This window comes from Callospermophilus lateralis, chromosome 14 (genome assembly GCF_048772815.1).
Source record: "Callospermophilus lateralis isolate mCalLat2 chromosome 14, mCalLat2.hap1, whole genome shotgun sequence".
Classification (NCBI taxonomy): Eukaryota; Metazoa; Chordata; class Mammalia; order Rodentia; family Sciuridae; genus Callospermophilus; species Callospermophilus lateralis.
The window spans coordinates 50,846,307-50,869,519 of record NC_135318.1 but is presented as its reverse complement, the minus strand read 5'-3'; the positions used below and the strand labels follow the sequence as shown (position 1 = coordinate 50,869,519).

The 23,213-nt window shown below is 34.2% G+C and overlaps 1 protein-coding gene across 3 annotated transcripts in view; it reads left to right on the top strand.

The window, feature by feature from the left end:
- Wdpcp (WD repeat containing planar cell polarity effector) overlaps positions 1–10,823 on the top strand; it is a 519,910-nt gene extending 509,087 nt beyond the window's left edge. The window contains exons 23-24 of one of the 3 annotated variants that reach the window (XR_013088670.2): positions 6,925–7,213; positions 10,106–10,823. Coding sequence is in view for 1 of the 3 variants with exons in the window: in XM_076833808.2 (XP_076689923.2) it covers positions 6,925–7,014 (90 nt within the window). In the remaining 2 variants the exon portion in view is untranslated. Of the gene's footprint in view, positions 1–6,924; positions 8,665–10,105 lie in introns of those variants that run through there. The other 2 variants (XR_013088671.2, XM_076833808.2) reach the window with 2 other exon arrangements.
- The last annotated feature ends 12,390 nt before the right edge of the window (positions 10,824–23,213 follow it).

Here is a 23,213-nt window from a genome sequence, read left to right as displayed (position 1 = left end):
TTTCCTGATCTACATATCCTTTTGCTCATTTGACCATTGTCTTTTACAACTATATGGGAAGTGTGGTAGAAAAGTTCAGTACCATTTCTAGGTTCTATGTGAGGAGGCCATAGCCTGTGCTAATGATGTATTAAAGAAAATATAGTTATGAATACATCTATATCGTTCTATATGATAGTATGAAGTAACCATGTTTGCCAGTTATTAAGTGAAAACTAAAAAAAACTTTTCCTTAAATCCTCCTTTTTTCCACCTTCACATGAAACTAGAAAAATGGACTCAAGTTATTAAAAAAAACAAGTTTAGATTGTTAACAAGAATATATTATGAATGAGATCTTTCATAATGTCTATTATGAATAATAAATAAATATATGATTTTTCAACAAAAGTAGCAAGACCATTGAGTGGAGAAAGGATAGTCTTTTCAATGAACGGGGGGGGGGGGGAATGAACATTCAAAAGAACGAACCTGGACCCTTACATAGTGTCATATACAAAAACTCACTCAAAATGGATCCAAGACCCAAACATACGATACAAAACTGTAAAGCTTTAGAAGAAAACACAACTTCATTACATTTCACTTAAAAATTATTTCTTGGATATGACATAAAGCATTCAACAAAGTAAAACAGGTAAATTGGATTCACTGAAATTAGTAATATCTGTGCATTACAGGACACCAGCAGAGTAAAAAGGAAGAAAATATGTTTAAATCATATCTGATAAGGACTTAGTATCTAGAAAATATAAAGAATTCCTACGGCTCCACTTAGGTTGAGAAATACTTATGAACAAAAAAAAACACAAGTAACCAACGTGAGCAAAGAATCTGAATAAACATTTCTCCAAAGAAGATATACAAATGGCCAAGAAGACAGGAAATGCTGCTCAACATCACTAATATTTAGGAAAAGGAAAACCAAAACTACAATATACCATTTCATACACATTGGGATGACTATTACATTAAAAAAAAAAGACCTAGCATATATGAGGCCCTGGGTTCACAAATAAACAAGAGAATATAGCAAGTATTAGCAAGATAAATTGAAAAACTTATACATTGGTGTTGGGAATATAAAATGGTATAGTCACTATGGAAAATAGTACAGTGATTCCTCAAAAAAATTAAAAATAGAACCAGGGACAGTGGTGCATACCTGTAACCACAGTGATTCAGGAGGCTGAGGTAGGAGGATTGCAAGTTTGAAGCCAGTCTTGCCAACTGTCTCAAAATAAAAAAGGGCACAGGATGAAGCTCAATGATATAGTGTTCCTTTGTTCAATTCCCATTACCCCTCCCCCCCCAAAAAAAAAAATTCAAAACAGAATTGCCATGTGATCTCGTAATTCAAGCAGGTATCTATGTACCCATGTTAATAGCAGTACTGTTATTCACAATAGCCAAAACACAGAAACAACCTAAACATCAATCAACAGATAAATGGATAAACAAAATATAGTGTATATATCCACACAAATTACAATACTCAGCCTTAAGATAATATCTGACACATGCTACATCACCAATATACTTTGAATACATTGTGCTAAGTGAAATAAGCCAGTCGTGAAAAGACAAACATCGCATAATTCCACTAATATGAGGTATCTAGAGTAGTCAAATTCATAGAAACAGGAAGTAGAACTGTGATTGCCAGGGGCTGACGAAAGAAAGAAACCAGGAGTTGTTTAATGGGTATACTGTTTTGGTTTTGCAAGATAAAAGTTCTAGAGATTGTTTTCACAACAATGTGACTGCATTTAACCTACTTTAAAAATGGTTTAAGTTGGTGAGTTTTTATGTTATGTGCATTTACCATGATTTTTTAAAAGATGTAATATATATTTTTTAATTATTATACGAAATTGAAGGTCTTAAAGAAATCTTCATGCTATCTTCCTAAAATGACTCCAAGAGAAAAGAGCTTCCAGATTAGCAAGGTTTTGCTAAGACTGTGACTATATTTTAATAATCTAAAACCATACCCTCGTTAAATAAATATCAGTTGGTATTTTTAAAAAGTCGTGGCAGAAAACCCGAAAGAATTGACAAGAAAACTCCTGGAACCCGGGCTGGGGTTGTGGCTCAGCAGCAAAAGCACTTGCCTAGCATGTGTGCGGTGCTGGGTTCAATCTTCAGCATCACATAAAAATAAATAAATAAAATAAAGGTATTGTGTCCATCTTCAAGTAAAAATATTTTTTTAAAACCCCACTATTGGGCTGGGTTTGTAGCTCAGTGGTAGAACTCTTGCCTAGCACATATGAGGCACTAGGTTCAATCCTCAGCACCACATTAAAAATAAACAAAATAAAGGTATTGTGTCCATACCACAACTTAAAAAAAATATATTTTTTAAAACCGCTATTGACATTAGCACTCTCAAAATTAAGTACTTGGGTATAAATCTAATAAAATATGCAGAAGAGCTATATGAAGAAAACTATAACAATCTATAAAGATATTGCATGTTTCTGTGCAGGAACACTATTGTCAAGATATCATCTCTTCCCAACTTGATCTAGAGAGTCACTGCAATCTCAATCAAAATCTCAGCAAGTAATTTTGTAGATATCAACAAACTAATTCAAATATATGGAGAGATAAGACCCAGAATTGGCAACACAATACTGAAGGAGATAAAGTTGCAGAGCTAAGTACCCAACATCAAGAGTTACTATAAAGCTACAATAGTCAAAACAGAGAACAGACATATAAATTAATGGAACAGAATATACAGCCCAGAAATAGACCCACTATATATAATTAGTATATAATATATATGACTATATACATATAACTATATGTAATTATAAATAATTATATATAACTATAGTTACATATATAATTACATATATAGTTATATATAATTAATACATGCTACAACTGTGAGAAATAAAAAGTTCAATCGTCCATTTTTAGAATATAGTACTTAGCCTTAATTGGGATGTAAGATCCAATTGTAATCATTTTGAGATCCAATTGTTACAGTTTTAACTATAGCCCTTCCCTTGGCCTGCCCCAATTTTAAAACTGACCAAAAGCATAGATTGTAACCCTGAACTCCTCCTATCAGACCAAGGGGCAGTGCTGTGTTAGGAATTAAAACAGGTAGACTTCCTGCCCAAGTGTGCTTGCTTGCCAGACTTTTGTAGCACCCCCTTCTGCATATGTAAAGTTTGCCTTGCCAAGATACTTCCAAGCATGTTTGATTCCTTGTGGCAACCCAGTATTTCTTTTTTTCAAATATTTTATTAGTTATTGATGGATCTTTATTTATTTATTTGCTTATATGTGGTGCTGAAACTCGAACCCAGTGCCTCACACATGCTAGGCAAGCACTCTACCACTGAGTCACAACCCAGCCCCGAAACCCAGTATTTCTAACAATTTTGGCAACAAATGTGGGGGCTCCATATGTCACCTAGGAGGTTGTGGGGACTCCCTGCTTAGAGGAGACACGTCCTGCTGCCTTGTGACAGCTTCAGAGCAGGTAAGGAAATCTCAGATCCCTGAGGCCAACAACAGACCCAAAATTGAAAAGTAGATCTGCAGTGCAGGAAAAGGGCCCTAATAACCACCATAGCAACCAGGTAACTTCATGCTTAGACCAAGGTAGGAAAATTTATTCTTAAGAAAATACTTCCTTGGTGGTCAAGACATCCCAGAAGTTGTGTGAGTGTGACTGAGAACCTCTATTCAGAAATAGGAAATCATACCCAGGAAAGCAGGATAAGGTGGGGGCAGGTGCAAGAAATCCCCAGTGAGGAGAACTGAACATGGGCTATAAAGAAACCTCCAATAGGGGGGTTGAGTACATAGGGGGAAACTCAATTACAGGAACCTACAAAAAAATGGGGAATAAAAATTTGAGACCTAGAGAGTGGGAGGGACAATGGAAAGATCTAATATGAACAAGTCTTCTTTTCCTTTGAAGATTTCTAAGCAGAGAAAATAAACAGTGGTAATGCTGAGAGTAAATCTGCCTCGTGGAGGATGAGCAACCACCTGAATCTTTGATTTCAGTGTCCTCCACTGCTGACAGACACTATTCCTAATGTTCCCAATTGCACAGGCCCTTTTCCTGTATGGTCCATATTGTAAAAATCTATGACAGGCTCTATTTTAATTTCTAAAGTGTTAAATCTCATAGTTCTTTTGCCTCATACCTGTAGGGATTTAACAGCTACCAAATCTTTGTTTCCTGTTTGTTTCATGTGTACTTATGCATATTTGTATCATGTCTATGTATGTGCTTGTGTCTATAATCATGTACATGGTCTCAGAATTGGCTTATAAATAAATGAGTACTCATAAATTTAAGAATGGATTCAAATGCCTTTCAGTTCATATGACTTAAACAAAACTAACAAAAATGGTCAATCTAAACTGGTAAGAGAAAAGATGCCTTTGAAATTACTAACCCATACATTTTTCTAAGTGGCCAGCCAATCAGTGTTGGTTTCTATAAAATGTTTGAAGTGCTACATCCTGCTCTGCTGGATGTCTACTAAAAGTGATTAAAGCCATTTGGGCCAAAGGGATCCTGAAAAAGTAATCTATATTAACCAAAATTTTGTTTAAGGAGGAAATAACATGCCCCAAGAGGAAAATAAATAAAATTACTCCCTTAAGAAAGAGGCATTATAATGGTGTATTAAGAATTGTAGGGCTGGGGATGTGGCTCAAGTGATAGTGTGCTTGCCTAGCATGCGTGAGGCACTGGGTTTGATTCTCAGCACCACATAAAAATGAAATAAAGATATTGTGTCCACTTAAATAAATAAAATCTTTTTAAAAAAAAGAGAAAGAATTGTACAAAGGAGGCCCAATGTCACTCAAATATTTTGAGATCTGTGTTAAATAAATGCAAATGAAGAGACAAAAAAGAAAAAAGAGAATTGTAATGCAAAAATAAATAAATAAATAAAAAGAAAGAAAGAGGCATTAATGGAGATCCATTCTCTTTTGGACAAATTTTTAAAACATGAATTGATTCAACTTTGCCAGATACCCTAAATATATATAACTAGATATATGTATATATTTCTGAAAGCTTACGAGAATACTTTACCAAGCTGGTTTCTCCAACACAAAATTTAATTGGGGATGTATTTATGTCATTTAATGTTCTGTAATTGGATAAAGGCAACCTTTTATCAATAAGATATATAAAAATTTTTGTGTTACTCTTTACATGGGGATGAGAATTTAAATGTATTTTTGGAAAGTAATAAAGAGAATCTGGTTTGTTTAAGTTAAGAGCCCTCATAACCTCTATTTGACTCATGTTGCTGTAATGCTGTATTATGTTAACTGATATTCAGATAGATTCAGGAAATAATATATGAGAACTTTATAAAATGATATTTAAGAGGACCCTAAAAAATCAGCTTCAGAAATAAAACACATTACCTAAGATTTGACAAAAAACAAATCTCACCTGAGATAAAGCTTTACCTCTAACCTACTCCATGTTAGAACTGTTCCAAAGTAAGCCAGAATTAAGCACATTTGAAGTTATGTTCACAAGATAAATTTTTTGTTGTAAGGATTACTATGATCTCAAAATAAACAAGGGATATAATATATAATTAAAGGTTTGGGATTATAAGATAAATAAATGATTCATGTTTCTTGGTTTATAGCTATTATACAAACTGAATATGTTTCTACTCTTAATAGTGTTTTTCCCAAAGCATTCCTTCTAATAGGATAACCTGTGTTAATTTGAGACAATAAGCCATCACCTATAGGACAAATAAAATATAAATCTGACTTCCAGTACCAATACTGAAAGGATAACAATAAAATTATAGACATTGAAGTTAAAACACAGTACTCCTACTTCAAGACTGGTGAAACTGACCTGCTAGATGTTTAAAATAAAAACTTGGAGACCAAAGTTAAGGAAGTAAAGGGGCCAAGGAAAAAGCAGCCAATATTTTGGCCCTTGCCCTCTAATGTCATCCAGGATTCAGGTAATGACAGGACCACTCTAAGGGGCCTGCAACTCTGGTAAGGCACCTGACCTCCCAGTCAGGGGGGATTGAGAGGACCCTAAAAAACAAACCAACCAGTGCACATTCTGCAAAGAGGGGGGTGGCAATGGAAATGTCCATAATGTTTTCTAGGGCAGCCACATATAGTCAGCAAGACTCTGACCCATCCTGGCAGATAGCACAACTGGTAGAGGAAAAGCTAAAAGAGCCAAAGGCTTCTGACATGTTCCCAAGAATGATCCCTGATAAATCTCAGCTGACCCCAACAGTAGATAGGAAAAAGGTCAATTTTGACTAACTTGGTCTTTAAACTGCTAGCAGGAGAGTATAACCAAAACACAGGCATCCATGGACATTTAAAACGTAAGACAATGGTTCTTTTACTTAAGATGTACATTTGTGTCAGTCCTCCCAAAAGTAAGTAAAACTGGGAGGTTATAAAGGAAGAGTTTTTATAAAGGAGTGCATGATAAATATCACATACATCTTTGTCAGAGTCACAAGTTTGTTGATTGAAAGTTCCAGGCCAGCCTAGGCAACTTAGCAAGACTGTCTCAAAATAAAAAATGAAAGGAGCTGGGCACCACCCCTGGGCTAAATCTGCAAAAAAGAGAGGAGGCAAAGACCCTAACAGACTCCTTAGCAACCGGGGTGTGTGTGTGTGTGTGTATCAAATAAGTGTACAAAAAGATGCTCTACTTCATGTGTCATCAGGGAAATGCAAATTGAAATAAGAAAGTGCCACTACACACCTGTTGAGTGAATGGTCAAAATTCAGAATAGTAGCAATACAAAAAGATGGCAAGGATGTAGAACAAGAAAATCACTTACTACATGTGAGGATATAAAATAGTACAGACACTTTGGAAGACAATTCTTTTTTTTTTTTTAATTTTTAATATTTATTTTTCAGTTCTCGGCAGACACAACATCTTTGTCTGTATGTGGTGCTGAAGATCGAACCCGGGCCGCACGCATGCCAGGCGATCGTGCTACCGCTTGAGCCACATCCCCAGCCCTGGAAGACAATTCTTACAATACTAAATATACTCTTACAAGATGGTCCAACAGTTAAAAACATGTCAAATCTACATAAATACTTGTAATCAGATGTTTATCACAACTTTATTCATAATTGTCAAAACTTGGATGTAATCAAGATGCCTTTCATTAGGTGAATGGATGAGTAAATTGTTTTACAGGTAATGGAATATTATTCAGTGCTAAATGAACTATCGAGTCATGAAGAATGTGAAGAAACCTTAAATGCATATTATTAGTGAAAATAGCCAATCTGAAGAGACTACATATTTGGGGCTGGGGTTGTGGCTCAGTGGTAGAGTGCTTGCTTAGAAAGGGTGAGTCCTTGGGTTTGATTCTCAGCACCACATAAGAAGAAATACATAAAATAAAAATATTTTGTCCATCTACAACTGAAAAAAAATTTAAAAAAAAACTATATTCTACTTGAGTCCATCTATATAACATTTTGAAAAAGATGAAACTATGGAGAAGTTAAAAGATTGATGGGTGCCAGGAATTACTGGGGTAGGAGAAATGAATAGGTAGAACACAGAGGATTCTTAAGAGCAGCAAAACTATTCTGTATTATCACCAGAACAGATACACGTCATTGTACATTCATCAAAACCACAAAATGAATAACAGAGTGAATCCTCATATAAACTGTGGACTTTATGTAGTAATACATCAGTGTAGCATCATCAAATGTAAGAAGCGCACCACTCTGGTGGTTGATGTTGATATAGCAGGATTCTGTTGCATAAGTAAGGGACAGGCAGTATATGGGAAATCTCTGTACCTCCTTCTCAGTTTTGCTGTGAGTCTAAAACTGCTCTAAGAAAAATAAGGTAAAACAAAGTATTAATTTTTTTTAAAGTTATGGAGCTTAAAATATAATTAATAAGAAACAGATTATAATTTTTCACTGCTAACAATTGACTTCTATATTCTACTTTTATTCTAAACTTCAAAGAAGTATTCCTTTATTCTCTCACAATTATTCTAACATAAATTCCATATAGATATTTTTCATGTGTCATATAAAGGATTATTAAAATTTCCATTAACTTCTTCCTGAAATAGTTTTATCTAAAGTTAGTACTTAGAGCTGGGGATATAAAGCTCAGTTAGTAGAGTGCTTGCCTCACATGCACAAAGCCCTGGGTTCAATCCCCAGCACCACAAAAAAAAATTAAAATTAAAAATTAAAAATAAACTCACTGAACTAGCTACCTAAAATGATACCTTTAAATTCTTTCATACAGCCTCCTGTTAAGAAAAACAAAAGTATGCTTTATTTAAATTTTGTTTGATTATTTCTTAAACAAACATAAATCCTCATGCTATTACAGCTATCTTCATTTTCATGCTCCATTTTAATAATCATCTATGTTTCATTCAAAAAATAATAATCAGGATTATTTTGATAAACAAAGTTTATCTGTACCTGTGTGATGAGAAAACTAAAGTTCAAAATAATGTAAAAACTTTTATATTAAAAAATCTATACTGAACTACTCCAAAAAATGGGAAGAATCAACACAAAATATTTAATTGTACTATTTCCCTATATGAACTATCAGAGCTGACTTCTCCATGGATCCCCATGAATTAAAAAAATCCCCATGAATTGTTTATGAGGTTTATTTAAATTCAGTTTGGAATTATACAACAACCACTCCAAAGGCCTAATACTCATTATACATAAAATAATAAATGTGTTACTTAGCCATTGGGCTTTTTTGCTGAATTGCAGCCATATTTCTGTCAGGTCAAGTGTTGATCTATACATGAGGGATTAATATGACACAAAACAATAAAGCATAATCCTCCAGTATATTATAGTCTATTTACTCAGCATGCTAAGAGGATTTCAGATTTTAAAATTATACAGGAAGTAATGCTAGAAATGTACATAAAACAAGAGTAATTTTCTTAAAAATACTAGGTTGGGGTTTTTTGTTTTGGTTTGGTTTAGTTTGGTTTGGTTTTGGAATGTTGGGAATCAGATTCAGGGCCTCATGCATGGTACACAAATGTGTGACCAATAATCTACATCCTCAGCCCCTAAAATATTAGGTATTAATGATATGTAGCATGAATGGACGTATTTTAAAAGGTGAAATGAAATACATAATTTTTAAGAAGTAGGCTTAAAGTACAGTAATTGGTAAGATTTTATATGAAATAAAAAATGAAATCTCAAATATGGAGATTCATTTAAGGGAGAGGTCTATGTAGAAGACAGTATTCTGATTTTATGATCACTATGTAAAGTTACCACTACCAAAACAAGAGAGATGGGCTGGAGATGTAGCTCAGTGGTAGAACACTTGCCTAGTGTGCTCAAGGCCCTGATTCAACCCCCAGCACCACCAAAAAAAAAAAAAAAAAAAAAAAGCAGTGATGTTTACATAATTTACAAAATAGAGTGTAAAAACATTGTCAGACAAAAAAATTCTTTTTACTCTGTACTTATTCAAATTATACATAAAATATAAAATTATTCATGATGTGTGCCAGAGATACCAAAATTATTTTTTTTTCAAGAAACTGCCTTGCTCATAACCCTGGAAATGACAGGTCCTTGGTGCTGATGACCCTATTCCTTCACTCCCAACCTCATTCCTAGAACACAACTAATTGAAGCAATCAGATACTCTCTCCTGCAGATTTGGAATTAGAATGTGGACATTTAATTGTGGGTTGGAGAGCCAAAGTCATGTAGACTCCATCTGAGGCTATTGCCTCTAGATTGTCATGATGAAGCCATGTACAAGTGCATGTATGAACAGGAAAGTCAGTTTACAATGAATGCAGAAGAGAAGCAAACAGGAAGGGAAATGTCATCAAACCATCTGGTTCCAGAAAGCTGTTTCTATGAGGCCACAGCAATTGAGTGAGATAAAACAAATCCTTTTAAGATATCAACTCTCATACAACCAGAGAAGAAAAAAACAGTACTCCATTTGTGTACAATGAATCAAAGAGCATTCTGCTGTCGTGTATAACTGATTAGAACAAATAATTTTTTAAAAAAGATAACAACTCTCTCATCCTTTTTCCTTCAGCATTTTTGAATGGTTTTCTACTTTTACAACCAAACATTTCATACACAGAGGACTTCTGGAAAACTGAGAATTCTGAAGAACGAACGAACAGCAAGAAGGAAAAAAAAAACCCTTTTAAATTCTCTTTAAAATATCTAAAACTGGCTTCTTCAAATGTGAGAAGAGGAGGCTGTGGTTGTGGCTCAGTGTAGTGCTTACCTAGCAGCTGTGAGGCACTGGGTTCAATCCTCAGCACCACATAAAAACAGATAAATAAAATGAAGGTATTGTGTCCATCTACAACTAAAAAATAATAATTTAAAAAATTTTTGAGAAGAAAAAGGACACCCATTAAGTATATATGGTCCTTTATCCCTCAGTAATCTGTAGTACTTAAACTGTGACACTTTCTCAATCCAGAAAAGCATTTTGTTCTTATTCTTACAGGATGTCATTGTCAAAACTTAATTTAGGCATCTAATTTACCTACTTTCGGCTTAGTGTAATTTTATTTTTAAAATTTATTAATCTTAAGATTATTTGTATCATTAGAGAAAACATCACTTTATTTTTTATCTTTACCCTCTAGTTTTAATTAGTTTATACTGACTAATCTTAACTTACCTTATTATATTACTATTTTTATATTACCACTTTAAACTTATTTTTACCATCTCATTTAATATTTCATTAATTTTCATTCACATAGGTTATTTCTCAGAAATACATGTCTCAAATTTATTTAATTTTCCCCTAACTTTGTTTGTATTCATTATAGAATATTTGAAAAGTAGAATTTATAAAGAATACAATTTTAATTTTATTTATTTTTTCAAAGAACCAAATTTTTGTTCTGTCAATTTTTTCAATTGTTTCAATTACATTGATTTCAACTCTGATTTTAATTATTTCCTGTCTTCTACTGCTTTTGGTGTCAACTTATTCTTCTTTTTCTAGGGTTTTGAGATATAATGTTAAATCATTTATTTGTTGACTTTTTCTTCTTTTAAGGAATGAACTCCATGCAATGAACTTTCCTCTTAGAACTGCTTTCATAGTGTCCCAGAGATTTCAGTTTGTTGCATCTGTGTTCTCATTCACCTCCAAAAATTTTTAGTCTCCTCCTTGATGTCTTCTGCAACCCATTGTTCATTCAGTAGCATATTATTTAGTCTCCAGGTGTTGGAGTAGCTTTTATTTCTTATTTTATCATTGATTTCTAATTTCATTCCATTATGATCTGATAGAATACAGAGTAGTATCTCTACTTTTGGGTACACTCATACACTGCTGGTGGGGCTACAAATTGGTACAGACAATATGGAAAGCAGTATGGAGATTCCTTGGAAAATTGGGAATGGAACCACCATTTGACCCAGCTATCCCTCTCCTCAGTCTATACGCAAAGGACTTAAAAACAGCATACCACAGGGACATAGCCACATCAATGTTTATAGCAGCACAATTTACAATAGCTAACCTGTGTAACCAAACTAGATGCCCTTCAACAGATGGATTAAAAAAAATGTGGCATTTATACACAATGGAATATTACTCAGCAATAAAAGAGAATAAAATTATGGCATTTTCAGGTAAATGGATGGAGTTAGATAAGGCTAAGTGAAGTTAGCCAATCCCAAAATAACAAATGCCGAATGTTTTCTCTGATATAAGGAGGCTGATTCATAGTGGGGTAGGGAGAGGAAGCATGGGAGGAATAGACGAACTGTAGATAGGGCAAAGGATTGGAAGAAGAAGGGAGGGGGCATAGGGTTAGAAATGATGGTGAAATGTGATGGACATTATTATCCAAAGTACATGAATAAAGACACGGATTGGTGTGAATATACTTTGTATACAACCAGAGATATGAAAAACTGTGCTCTATATGTGTAATAAGAATTGTAATGCATTCCGCTGTCATATATAAATAAAAATCAATTAAAACATAACTTTTACATGACAAATTTAATAAAAATTACTTTTTGATATCTAAAAAAAGAATAAAATTTTAAACATTTCTTTTCTTTTATTCTCCTTTTCTATGAATATATTTTTCTTATAAGACTGGGATCACATAAGTTTAATTACCATTTTTAGTTGGACATGGTGGCACATGCCTGTAATCCCTGTGATGCAGGAGGCTAAGGCAGGAGGATTGCAAGCTTGAGGCCAGTGTCAGCAACTTAGTGAGGCCCTAAGTACCTTACCTCAAAATAAAAAAGGGCTGGAAATATAGATCAGTAATAAAACACCCTGGGTTCAATCTCCAGTACAAAAATAATTTTTAATGACTATTTTCTAATTACATTTAAACATTTAACATTTAGATGAGTTTTCCGTTTAGAATTTACATCAACACTAATGTGTTTACACTATTTTTTACATACATATTTCCAATTATTTCCTTAGGTAAATTGGAATGTTATAAGAAAGAAAACAAATGCTTTTAAGAATTATGAAATATATCACAAAGCTTAACATGAACTCTCAGGTAATCATATTGGAAAGTGGTATATTTATATTATATCTTCATGAAACTGGCTTTGGTTTTGAGAATTTAACATGTTGTTTTCTTTTATTCTGGACAACTTTTCAAACATGTCTGACCACTTAATTTCTTTTTTGTTAACTGCTTCTTGCACCTCTAAAATGGAATTATCCTTATTAATCTTGCTGATTACAAACATTACAGGTCTTTTGAGGATTTGAGGGGAAGGTGGAGTAAAAATATCCCATCCCAGATTCTTTGTCACAACCTAACAAAAGAATTAAAAATACTTTTTAAAGAGCAAAAAAAACCAAACTAATAAAGAAGGAACAACCATTTTCACAAATCTTAAAAAGATAATAACCAAGGAAATGTGTGGGATAGTTATGATCTCCCCTGCATCCCAAAGTAGGTTTTGAGGGGTTTGTTTTTGGTGAGGGATGGGGAAGGTAAAGAAATTGAACCCAGGGGTGCTTTATCACTAAGCTACATCCTCAGTTCTTTTTGCTTTTCATTTTGAGACAGGGTCTGTCCAAATTGCTAAGGCTGGCTTGAATTTACAATCCTCCTGTCTCAGCCTCCCAAGTTGCTGGGATTATAGGCATGTGCTACCACACCTAAGTCTAAAGAAATTGTTCTCAAGTGGCATCAGAAAAATCATAAAGTTTCTTACAGGTAGGTGCCTCAATTTGAAAAAAGATAGAAAAAGTAAGTAGATGGCTCAGGGAAAAGAGACTCAGAAGGTCGCCAGAATAGAGAAACTCCAAGTAACTAGATGCCAGTAAGGAAATGAGGAACTCTGGCCCCATCATTTTAAAAAAGGCAGAGTTCACCATCCACAACAATAATGGAAATTTAGCAAAACTAAAGAATGTTAACTATTACAAACTAAATGTTGAAGTAAAAACAGATAAGCAAAATGGATAGGATGTTTTTATATAGTGAAGAAAAGGCACTAGGGTTACCCATAAACTTAGGGCATCCCACACAGGAAAAGGATATCCTCTTGTTAAGCGGAATGAACCCTGGTCCAGAACAGGCAATAAAATATCAGAAAAGAAAACCTAATCCTTCAAAAAAGGCTGCACAAACACCAACTGAATTACCCTCTCTATTCCCCTAAACCCCAATTGTATGAGTGCAGAAAGCAGATGCACAGCATTACCCAAGAGCCCAAGTTCAAAGAGGACAAACTGGTCACCCAGAAGTCTAGAAGAATTCACCAATATTAGAGCAAACAGAAAGTCAGAGTAGGAAGAGCAAATCAATTAGAAAATCATACAGCAGCATAATGAAGAGAATAAGTTGGCATATAAAAAACTAAAAAAGGGAAGCAAAGATTATCGAGTTAAGTTCTTTCTTCTTTTCTAATATAAGCATTCAGCACTATAAAGTTTGAGACCAGCTGCAGCAATTTAGTGAGGCCCTAAGCAACCCAGCAAGACCTTGACTCAAAATAAATAATGATGATGATGATGATGATGATAAAAAGTAATGGGGATGGGGTTATGGCTCTGTGGCAGAGCGCTTGCCTAGCATGTGTGAGGCGCTAGGTTTGATCCTCTGCACCACATAAAAATAAAGAGATTGTGTTCAACTACAAGTAAAAGTACTGGGGATATAGCTCAGTAGTAAAGTGGCCTTAAAAAGACATTCTCTGTTTTTTTCAAATTTTTTTTAACTTTTTAATTTTAATTTGTTATATATGATAACAGGATGCATTATAATTCATATTACACATATAGAGCACAATTTTTCATATCTCTGGTTGTACACAAAGTAGAGTCACACCATTTGTGTCTTCATACATGTGGTTAGGGTAATGACGACCATCACATTCGGTTGTCTTTCCTACCCCATGCCCCCTCCCTTCCCTTTTCCCCTTTGCCTTATCTAGAGTTCATTTAATCTTCCCATCACCCCCGCCCCCTGCAGCATATTATGGATCAGCATCCTTAAATCAGAGAAATCATTCAGCATTTGGTTTTGGGGGATTGACTAATTTCACTTAGCATTACATTCTCCAGCTCCATCCATTTACCTGCAAATGCCATGATTTTATTCTTTTATTGCTGAATAATATTCCATTGTGTATATGTACACATTTTCTTTAACCATTCATCTACTGAAGGGCATGTAGGTTGGCTCCACAGTTTAGCTATTGTGAACTGTGCTGCTATAAACGTTGATGTGGCTGTGTCCCTGTAGTATGAAGTTTTTAAGTCCTTTGGGTATAAACTGAGGAGTGGGATAGCTGAGTGAAATGGTGATTTCATTCCCAATTTTCCGAGGAATCTCCATACTGCTTTCCATATTAGCTGCACCAATTTGCAGTCCCGCCGGCAATGTATGAGTGTGCCTTTTTCCCCACATCCTCGCCAACACTTAATGTTGTTTGTATTCTTTTTTTAAAATTTTTTAAAAATTTATATAAGACAGCAGAATGCATTACAATTCTTATTACACATATAGAGCACAGTTTTTCATATCTCTGGTTGTATACAAAGTATATTCACACCAATTTGTATCTTCATACATGTACTTTGGATAATAATGTCCATCACATTTCACCATCATTTCTAACCCTATGCCCCCCCTTCCCCTCCTACCCCTTTGCCCTATCTAGAGTTCATCCATTTCTCCCATGCTTCCTCTCCCTACCTCACTATGAATCAGCCTCTTTATATCAGAAAAAAACATTCCGCATTTGATTTTTTGGGATTGGCTAACTTCACTTAGCCTTATCTTCTCTAACTCCATCCATTTACCTGAAAATGCCATAATTTTATTTTCTCTTATTGCTGAGTAATATTCCATTATGTATATGCGCCATATTTTTTAATCCATTCATCTATTAAAGGGCATCTAGTTTGGTTCCACAGTTTAGCTATTGTGAATTGTATTGCTATAAACATTGATGTGGCTGTGTCCCTGTGGTATGCTGTTTTTATGTCCTTTGGGTAAGACTCAGGAGAGGGACAGCTGAGTCAAATGGTGGTTCCATTCCCAGTTTCCCAAGGAATCTCCAAACTGCTTTCCATATTGGCTGCACCAATTTGTAGCCCCACCAGCAGTGTATGAGTGTGCCTTTTTCCTCACATCCTCACCAACACTTATTGGTTTATATTCTTAATAGCTTCCATTCCGACTGGTAGTTTTTGTTTGCATTTCTCTAATTGCTAGAGATGATGAATATTTTTCATATATTTGTTGATTGATTGTATATTATCTTCTGAGAAGTGCCTGTTCAATTCCTTGGCCCTTTTATTGATTGGCTAATTTGGGGGGGGGTTTGGTATTAAGATTTTAGTGCTCTATCTGATGTGCCTGTGGTAAAAATTTGCTCCCAAAATGTAGGTGCTCTATTCACCTCATTGATTGTTTCTTTTGCTTAGAAGAAGCTTTTTAATTTGAATCTATCCCATTTATTGATTCTTGATTTTCATTCTTGTGCTATAGGAGTCTTACTAAGGAAGTTGGAGCCTAATCCAACTGATTAACATTCTTAAATTATACACAAATTCTCCAATTCTCCATATAAGCACCCTTTTGATATTGTTTTCTAGTTTAATTAACATTCTTTTTTCTTAATATTTATTTTTTAGCTGTAGTTGGACAGAATACCTTTATTTCACTTATTTTTATGTGGTGCTGAGGCTCAAACTCAGGGTCTCAAACATGTGAGGCGAGCGCTCTACCACTGAGCCACAACCCCACCCATAATTAACATTCTTAATCATGCAAAAATTCTCCAATTCTTCATCTAGGCACCTTTTTGATATTGTTTTCTAGTTTAATTCCATATTGTCAGAAAACAGATTGATTTCAATTTTTGAAAATATGTTAAGGTTTTTTGACCCAGGATATGGTTTACCTTGGTCAGAGGAGAGCCAACTATGGCCTTTGCATCAAATCCATCCCCTGCTGATTTTTGTGTGAACTACAAATGAGGAAATTATTTTCACATTTTGGATGACTGAAAATGTCAAAAGAAGAATATTTCCTGATGTGAAAATTACATGAAATTCTAATGTCAGTGTCCATAAATAAACTTCTGTTGGAACATAAGTACTCATTTATTTATAAGTTGTCTAAAGCTGCTTTTGTACTGTAATGGCAGAGTTAAATATGTGACAATGACCATTTCCTCACTATACGTAAAATATTACTCTTTGGCCCCTTACACAAAATATTTGCTGATCCCTTATCTTTTACTTTCCATAAACACTAGAAAAGAATATGTATTTTGCTCTGTTGGGTGGTACATTCTCTAAATTTGACTAGATCCAGCTAGTTGATAGCATTACTCAGATATTGATTTTTCTCTCCTACTTTTATCACTTTTTGAGGAGTACTGAGGTCTCTATAAGTGAATTTTACCATTTCTCCTTTCAGTTCCACCATTTTTGCTCATGTATTTTGAATCTCTGTTTGGTGCACAGATATTTAAAATCTTCACAAATAGTACCCTTTATCATTATGGAAGGTCCCTGGTAATTTTCCTTGCCCCAAAATCTATTTTTTTCTGATACTGTTAGCTACCTCCAAACATCTTTTTCTTAGTATTTCCATGATATGTCTTTCGCCATGCTTTTAATCTCATTTCATTATATTTAAAGTAATTTTCTTGTGGACAGATGTAGTAGGGTCTTTTTATTATTAAATCTGACAATTGCCATCTTTTAATGATTATTTCTTTTACCATTTACATTTAATATAAATAGGGTTTAAATTTAAAACTACCATTTTATTGTTGTTTGTCCTCTTGGTTTTCATTCTTGCTTCCCATTTCCTCCCTTTTGAATTAAAATTTGACTATCTTTGTATATTCCTTTTTATCTATTCCATGAATACTGTACATCTTATTTTTTTAGTGATTGCTCTAGGACATTACAATAAACGCAACTTTTCAGTCTTCTTAGAATCACTATTTTAACAATTCAAGTGAAATATGAAACATTACCATAATAAAGATCCTTTTAATTCTTCTGTGTTCTGATATTATCTCTACATACATTGAAACCCCTGTTAGAAGGTGTTATTTTTTATTTCAACTGTCAAATATTCACTAGAGAACTCAAAAAAGAAATTGTCTCTTCAACTTACCTATTTACCTTTGCAGTTGTTCACACAAATGAACAGATGGTACCAGACTGTTCACATAGCTCAGTTTGTTACCCAGTTCCCCCAATAATCCTTCATTTCCTATCTAGTTCCCTAACATTCTTCATTACCTTCCTCAAATCTCACTTCCTACTATTTCTCTTCTTAGTCTCAGGAAATGACTTTGCATCCTAATTCATTGATTTAAAAAAAATAAAAGTCATCAGCCAAGAATTCCTCAAATTCTTGCTATCACACTTAAATTGATCTGTACCTATCCATTTCCCAGGACAGGATTAAGGGGTTAACTGATCAAATAGCTGCCTAAGTGCTAGCCTACAAGAGGCATTATAACATCACTGGAATTCATTAAGGGACACTTTAATGCAACTACTTCACCAGAAGACATATATGCACTGATCCTTAAAACCCTAAAGTTGATAGCATTTGAGAAAAAAATTAAAATACTTCTTACCGGTACCAACCTATCTCTATCAAATATTTTTGCAAACAGTATCTACTTATTAGATTATGCAGTGCTACTGAAGGTTACACCATCAATCCTGATCCAGATGGTTAACAGGCACTTCAAATCAACAGTTACAATATGAAGAAAATTTGAAATTAAACCATGCATTGCATGGTGCTATTTACCAGGAACAAGTAATTTATTTTTTTAAACCTAAATTTGAAATCATTAATATGCTTCACAGGAACCTATCTGGTTCAGAAAACAGCACAAGAAAACTGATTAAAGAACAAAATACAGAAAAGTGAAAAGCATGCTGCCAACATAAAAATCAGAAAAATAACTTTAAAACATATTTTCAACAAGACTTGCTGACTTTAATAATTTATTCAACAATATTATATAGCACCAATTATGTGCCAGGTACTCTTCTGTGAAACCAAGCATATGATAACAAACAAAGACAGACAAGGTTACTCTCTTAAGGAATTTACATTCCATGAGGAGCTGACACTAAACTTATAAGTGAAGATGACATATAGTAATAAACACTATTTTAAAAAATAATAATAAGGTGAAGTCAGGCATGGTGATACATACCTGTGATCCCAACTACTCAGGAGGATCACAAGTTCAAGGCCAACCTGAGCAACTTAGGGTGAGATTTTTTTTTTTCTCAGAAAAAAGGCTGGGGATGTAGCTCAGTGGTAGAGTGCTTGCCTAGCAAAGGCAAACTTCTGGGTTTCATCCCCAGTACTTCAAAGAAACAAGCAAGAACAAAACACCCATGGTGATATGATAGAGAAGACTGGGGCTTGAGAGGATGCTAGTATAGCTGGAAAGTAGTCAAGGACAGCCCACTGAGATACAAAAGATCTCATAAATAAAAAGGAACCAACCTTGGAAAAATAAAGTCCCAAAACAGAAACAAGCTTGATCTTTGAAGAAGAGGAAAAAAAAGTAAATAAATAACCTTTCTGTGGCTACAACCCAATGAACAAAAGAAATAAACTGTAAAAGATAACTTTGGAAATGTTGAGAGTTGTAAACATCAATACAGGCCACTATTTCGATCCTTCATGAGTGTGAATAAATAATGCTACCTTATTTTTTTTAAAGAGAGAGAGAATTTTTTAATATTTATTTTTTAGTTTTCGGCAGACACAGCATCTTTATTTTATGTGGTGCATCCAGGCGAGCGTGTTACCGCTTGAGCCACATCCCCAGCCCAATGCTACCTTATTTTTAAGTACCAGGAAAAAGATAAATTTTATCAAAAATGATAAATTGAATATATATATATGCTATATATATATACAATATATGCTGTATATATTATATATGTTATATATTATATATGCTATATATATTTATGGTATATATGTCATATATATGATATTTATGTAAGTTAAGATGTTAAGCTATGTTCTATGCATGAAGTTAAATCTTTTATTACAAACATAAACAGGAATAAAACTTTTTTTTTTTTTTTTTTTTTTTTACACTGAAAAGTCAATATCTTCCTACCCTGAATAAAATATTGAACAAATACTTGAAGGAGTCACCGTTAAGATTTTCCTTTCTACTTTGGTACTCAACATTTGGAATAGGAATCACTTCTGGCCTCTGGAACTCATCTCTGTCCACTGATAGCTCATGTTGCTCCACTGTATAAGAGAAAGGTGCCCCATCTAGGTACGAAATCTCCACATCAGGATATAAGCTTATCAGATAAAGCACACAATTTCAGTCCTCCCTTGCCCACTTTGCCCAGCATCCTTGCACTGCTATTCAAGATGGCCTTAACAACCACCTCCTCGGAAGTTTTATCAATTACCCTTTCTCCTATATCTTCCACTACTCCTCATGAGTAAAGGACATGTGTTCAGAACTGTCCAAAGGTATGTTTTTCCCCTGAGAAATGCATTATTGTATATCTATCGTTACATTATTGCCGAAAGCTTGACTGAATGCTGAGGCTTTGAATGTTTTATTAACCAGAAATAATCAGTCATGACAGTTCAAAAACTCTCATCTCTTTATTAAAACCACTGTATCTGTGTGGGTAGTTTTAAAACCATGTATACACCTAGGTATTTGTGTCCACACCCTACTTCCTATGGGTATGTGAGATATCACAGTTTGAGAATAAATTTTTGGATCATCTAAAACTCCAACTACCATATATCTGAATCTTGGCATTACAGCTAATTATCCTGCCAAAAATAATGATGCAAAAACTGGCAGAGATGCTGATTTGTCTGTCAAGAAAATCTTTTAAAGATAATATTTTAAAATTTCCTAGTCAGCACTTAAAATTTTTGAATGTCTCTAAGCAGAATAGGTACCTTAAGCAGGGCTTGGTGGCAGGCAACCATAGCCCCAGCTATTCAGGAGGCTGAGGCAGGAAAATCCTCTGAACCCAGGAAATTGAGGCCAACCTTGACAACATAGTGAGACTTTGTCTCTTAAAAACAAAGAAAAAACAATATAGGTACCTAATATAGTCTATAATTTCAACAACAAATGGCCAACTTGTATTACCTGGATGGTAAGGTAGGAAAATTATTAAGACTAAATTTGATAGTCTAATGAGATTAAAATTTACACATAAGGTATATTTAGGAAATTTTAATTTTAAAATAATTTATAATAATGATGTTCATTTGTGATAATGACACAAATGAATTGTTCCCCCTCTTCAATCTAACAAAAAAATATTCACAGATTTGACAACTTTCAGGAAATAGAACACTGACCTTGGTCATGCTTTCAGACAACCTGAAGTAACCCGGAGTACAGAGAGAATTTAGGTTTCAAAAATAAGTCAGGCCTTTCAACAAAAATCAGAGCTCATTTGCTTTGAACAAGGTGTTTTATCCAGTTCTTCTTCAGTCACTAGAAGTCATTATGAAATATTTTTGTAACAGTAACAGTAAAATAGTCCAAATTTAGAAAAATCAAACATTACCCATAATCCCACACTCTTAAAAAATTTTTCTTCTTTTTAAGTATCTGATCACTTTATATAAACAGCCTTAATATGAAAAGCAGATATATTCAGGGGAAGGTTTTTAAATATATTGAGCTATGTAACCAAAGGGAAGAAGTCAATTTCAAATTAAATGTAAATCAAAAATTTGATTCAGATCTTAAGATGAAAATAAAAATATACTAAAATTCTAGAATTAGAGTGACTAGCTTTAGCAGGGATTCAATCAGATTTTGAAACAAATCATGAGTTGTAATATTAAGAGTTAACAATATTCAACTATCAAAAACTTTCAGATGATTTACAAATTAAATGATCTGTTGTCTTCCTATTATAGCATTTTGCTTCAAAATAACTTTGAGGAGGGGGCTATGAGCAAGAAAGAATAAGGCTAGCTATGGGCTGATAATCATTAAAGCTTTGTGATGGGTAAATGTAGATTAATATATTTGTCTACTTTATATCTTAAAATTTCCAAAATGAAAAGAAAACATTTCAAGAAAATTTAAAAATATACAAACTAGGGAAATCATGCCTTTACTTTAAAATCTGTTAGTTCAAGAATTGCCATAAAGAAGTTACTCTATTCAAAATGTAGTGACTGTATTGTCTCTCTAATAAACTAGGGTCTATCTACTATTTACCAGGAACATCATCCAAAGGTAATATGCTGAGGGATTCTTCTATCCACTCTCTATAGGTATCAGAAAACTTCTGAAAGGAAGAGGAAGAGTTCATTCATTCATTTGACAGATAATATTTTAATAAACAAATTGTGCAGTAGGTGGAAAGGTGATAAGTGCTGTGGTGAAAAATACAGCACGGTAAGAGAGCATTGAGATAGGGATACGGCGTTTTTAAACTGAATTGTCAGGGTGGCCTCATTGATAAGAAGACTTTACAACAAAGACTTGAAGGGGAAAAGAAAGTGGAGCCCTTGGCTATCTGGAGGAGGATCATTTCAGACAGAGGGGATAGCCAATGCAGTGGTCCTGAGGCAAAGTACAGCTGGCAACTTCAAGAACTATCAAGAATGCCAGAATGGTTAGAGCAAATGATGAGGTCAAAACAAAACAAAAAACTATAGATGGGGAGGTCAGAAAGATAACAAGGGAGAGGGTAAGTAAGGGATTAAGGAGGGTTTTGTAGGCCACCACATTTGACGCAGCTGACCCTCTCCTCGGTCTAAACCCAAAGAACTTAAAAACAGCATACTACAGGACACAGCCACATCAATGTTTATAGCAGCACAATTCTCAATAGCTAAACTGTGGAGCCAACCTAGATGCCCTTCAGTGGATAAATGGATAAAGAAAACGTGGTCTATATACACAATGGAATATTATTCAGCATTAAAAGAGAATAAAATCATGGCATTTGCTGGTAAATAGATGGACCTGGAGAATCTAATGCTAAATGAATTTAGCCAATCCCCAAAAAACCAAATGCCAAATGATTTCTCCGATTTAAAGATGCCGATTCATAATGTGGTTTGTGCGGGGGGGGGGGGGGGGGGGGGGCATGGGAGGATTAGATGAACTCTAGATAAGGCAAAGGGGAGGGAGGGGAAGGGAGAAGGTATGGGGATAGGAAAGATGGTGGAATGAGATGGACATCATTACCCTAAGTACATGTATGAAGACACAAATGGTGTGTGTGACTCAACCAGAGATACGAAAAATTGTGCTCTAAATGTATAATATGAATTGCAATGCATTCTGCTCTCATATGTAAAAAAATTAAAAATTTAAAAAATAAATTAATTTTTGAACAAACTGGGACTTTACAATGAATGAAACAGAATGCTGGAACATAGGGCTTTGAGCCAAGAAGTTACATGATTAACCCCTTTATTTTGACATAGGAATACCAGCCCAATAGTGATACAAACAGTTGCTTTCTTACCATCATCTGTGGTCTAATAGTCACTTCCCTGTCAAATGGTCAGTGACAGGCTATAGAGATTCTCCAACCCACATTTATTATTCCAAGAAAAACTCTTTGTTCATTGGTCATTGATAATTTCCTACTTAGGAATAGAATATATATAGTCACCTTCAAAAATGACCATCCC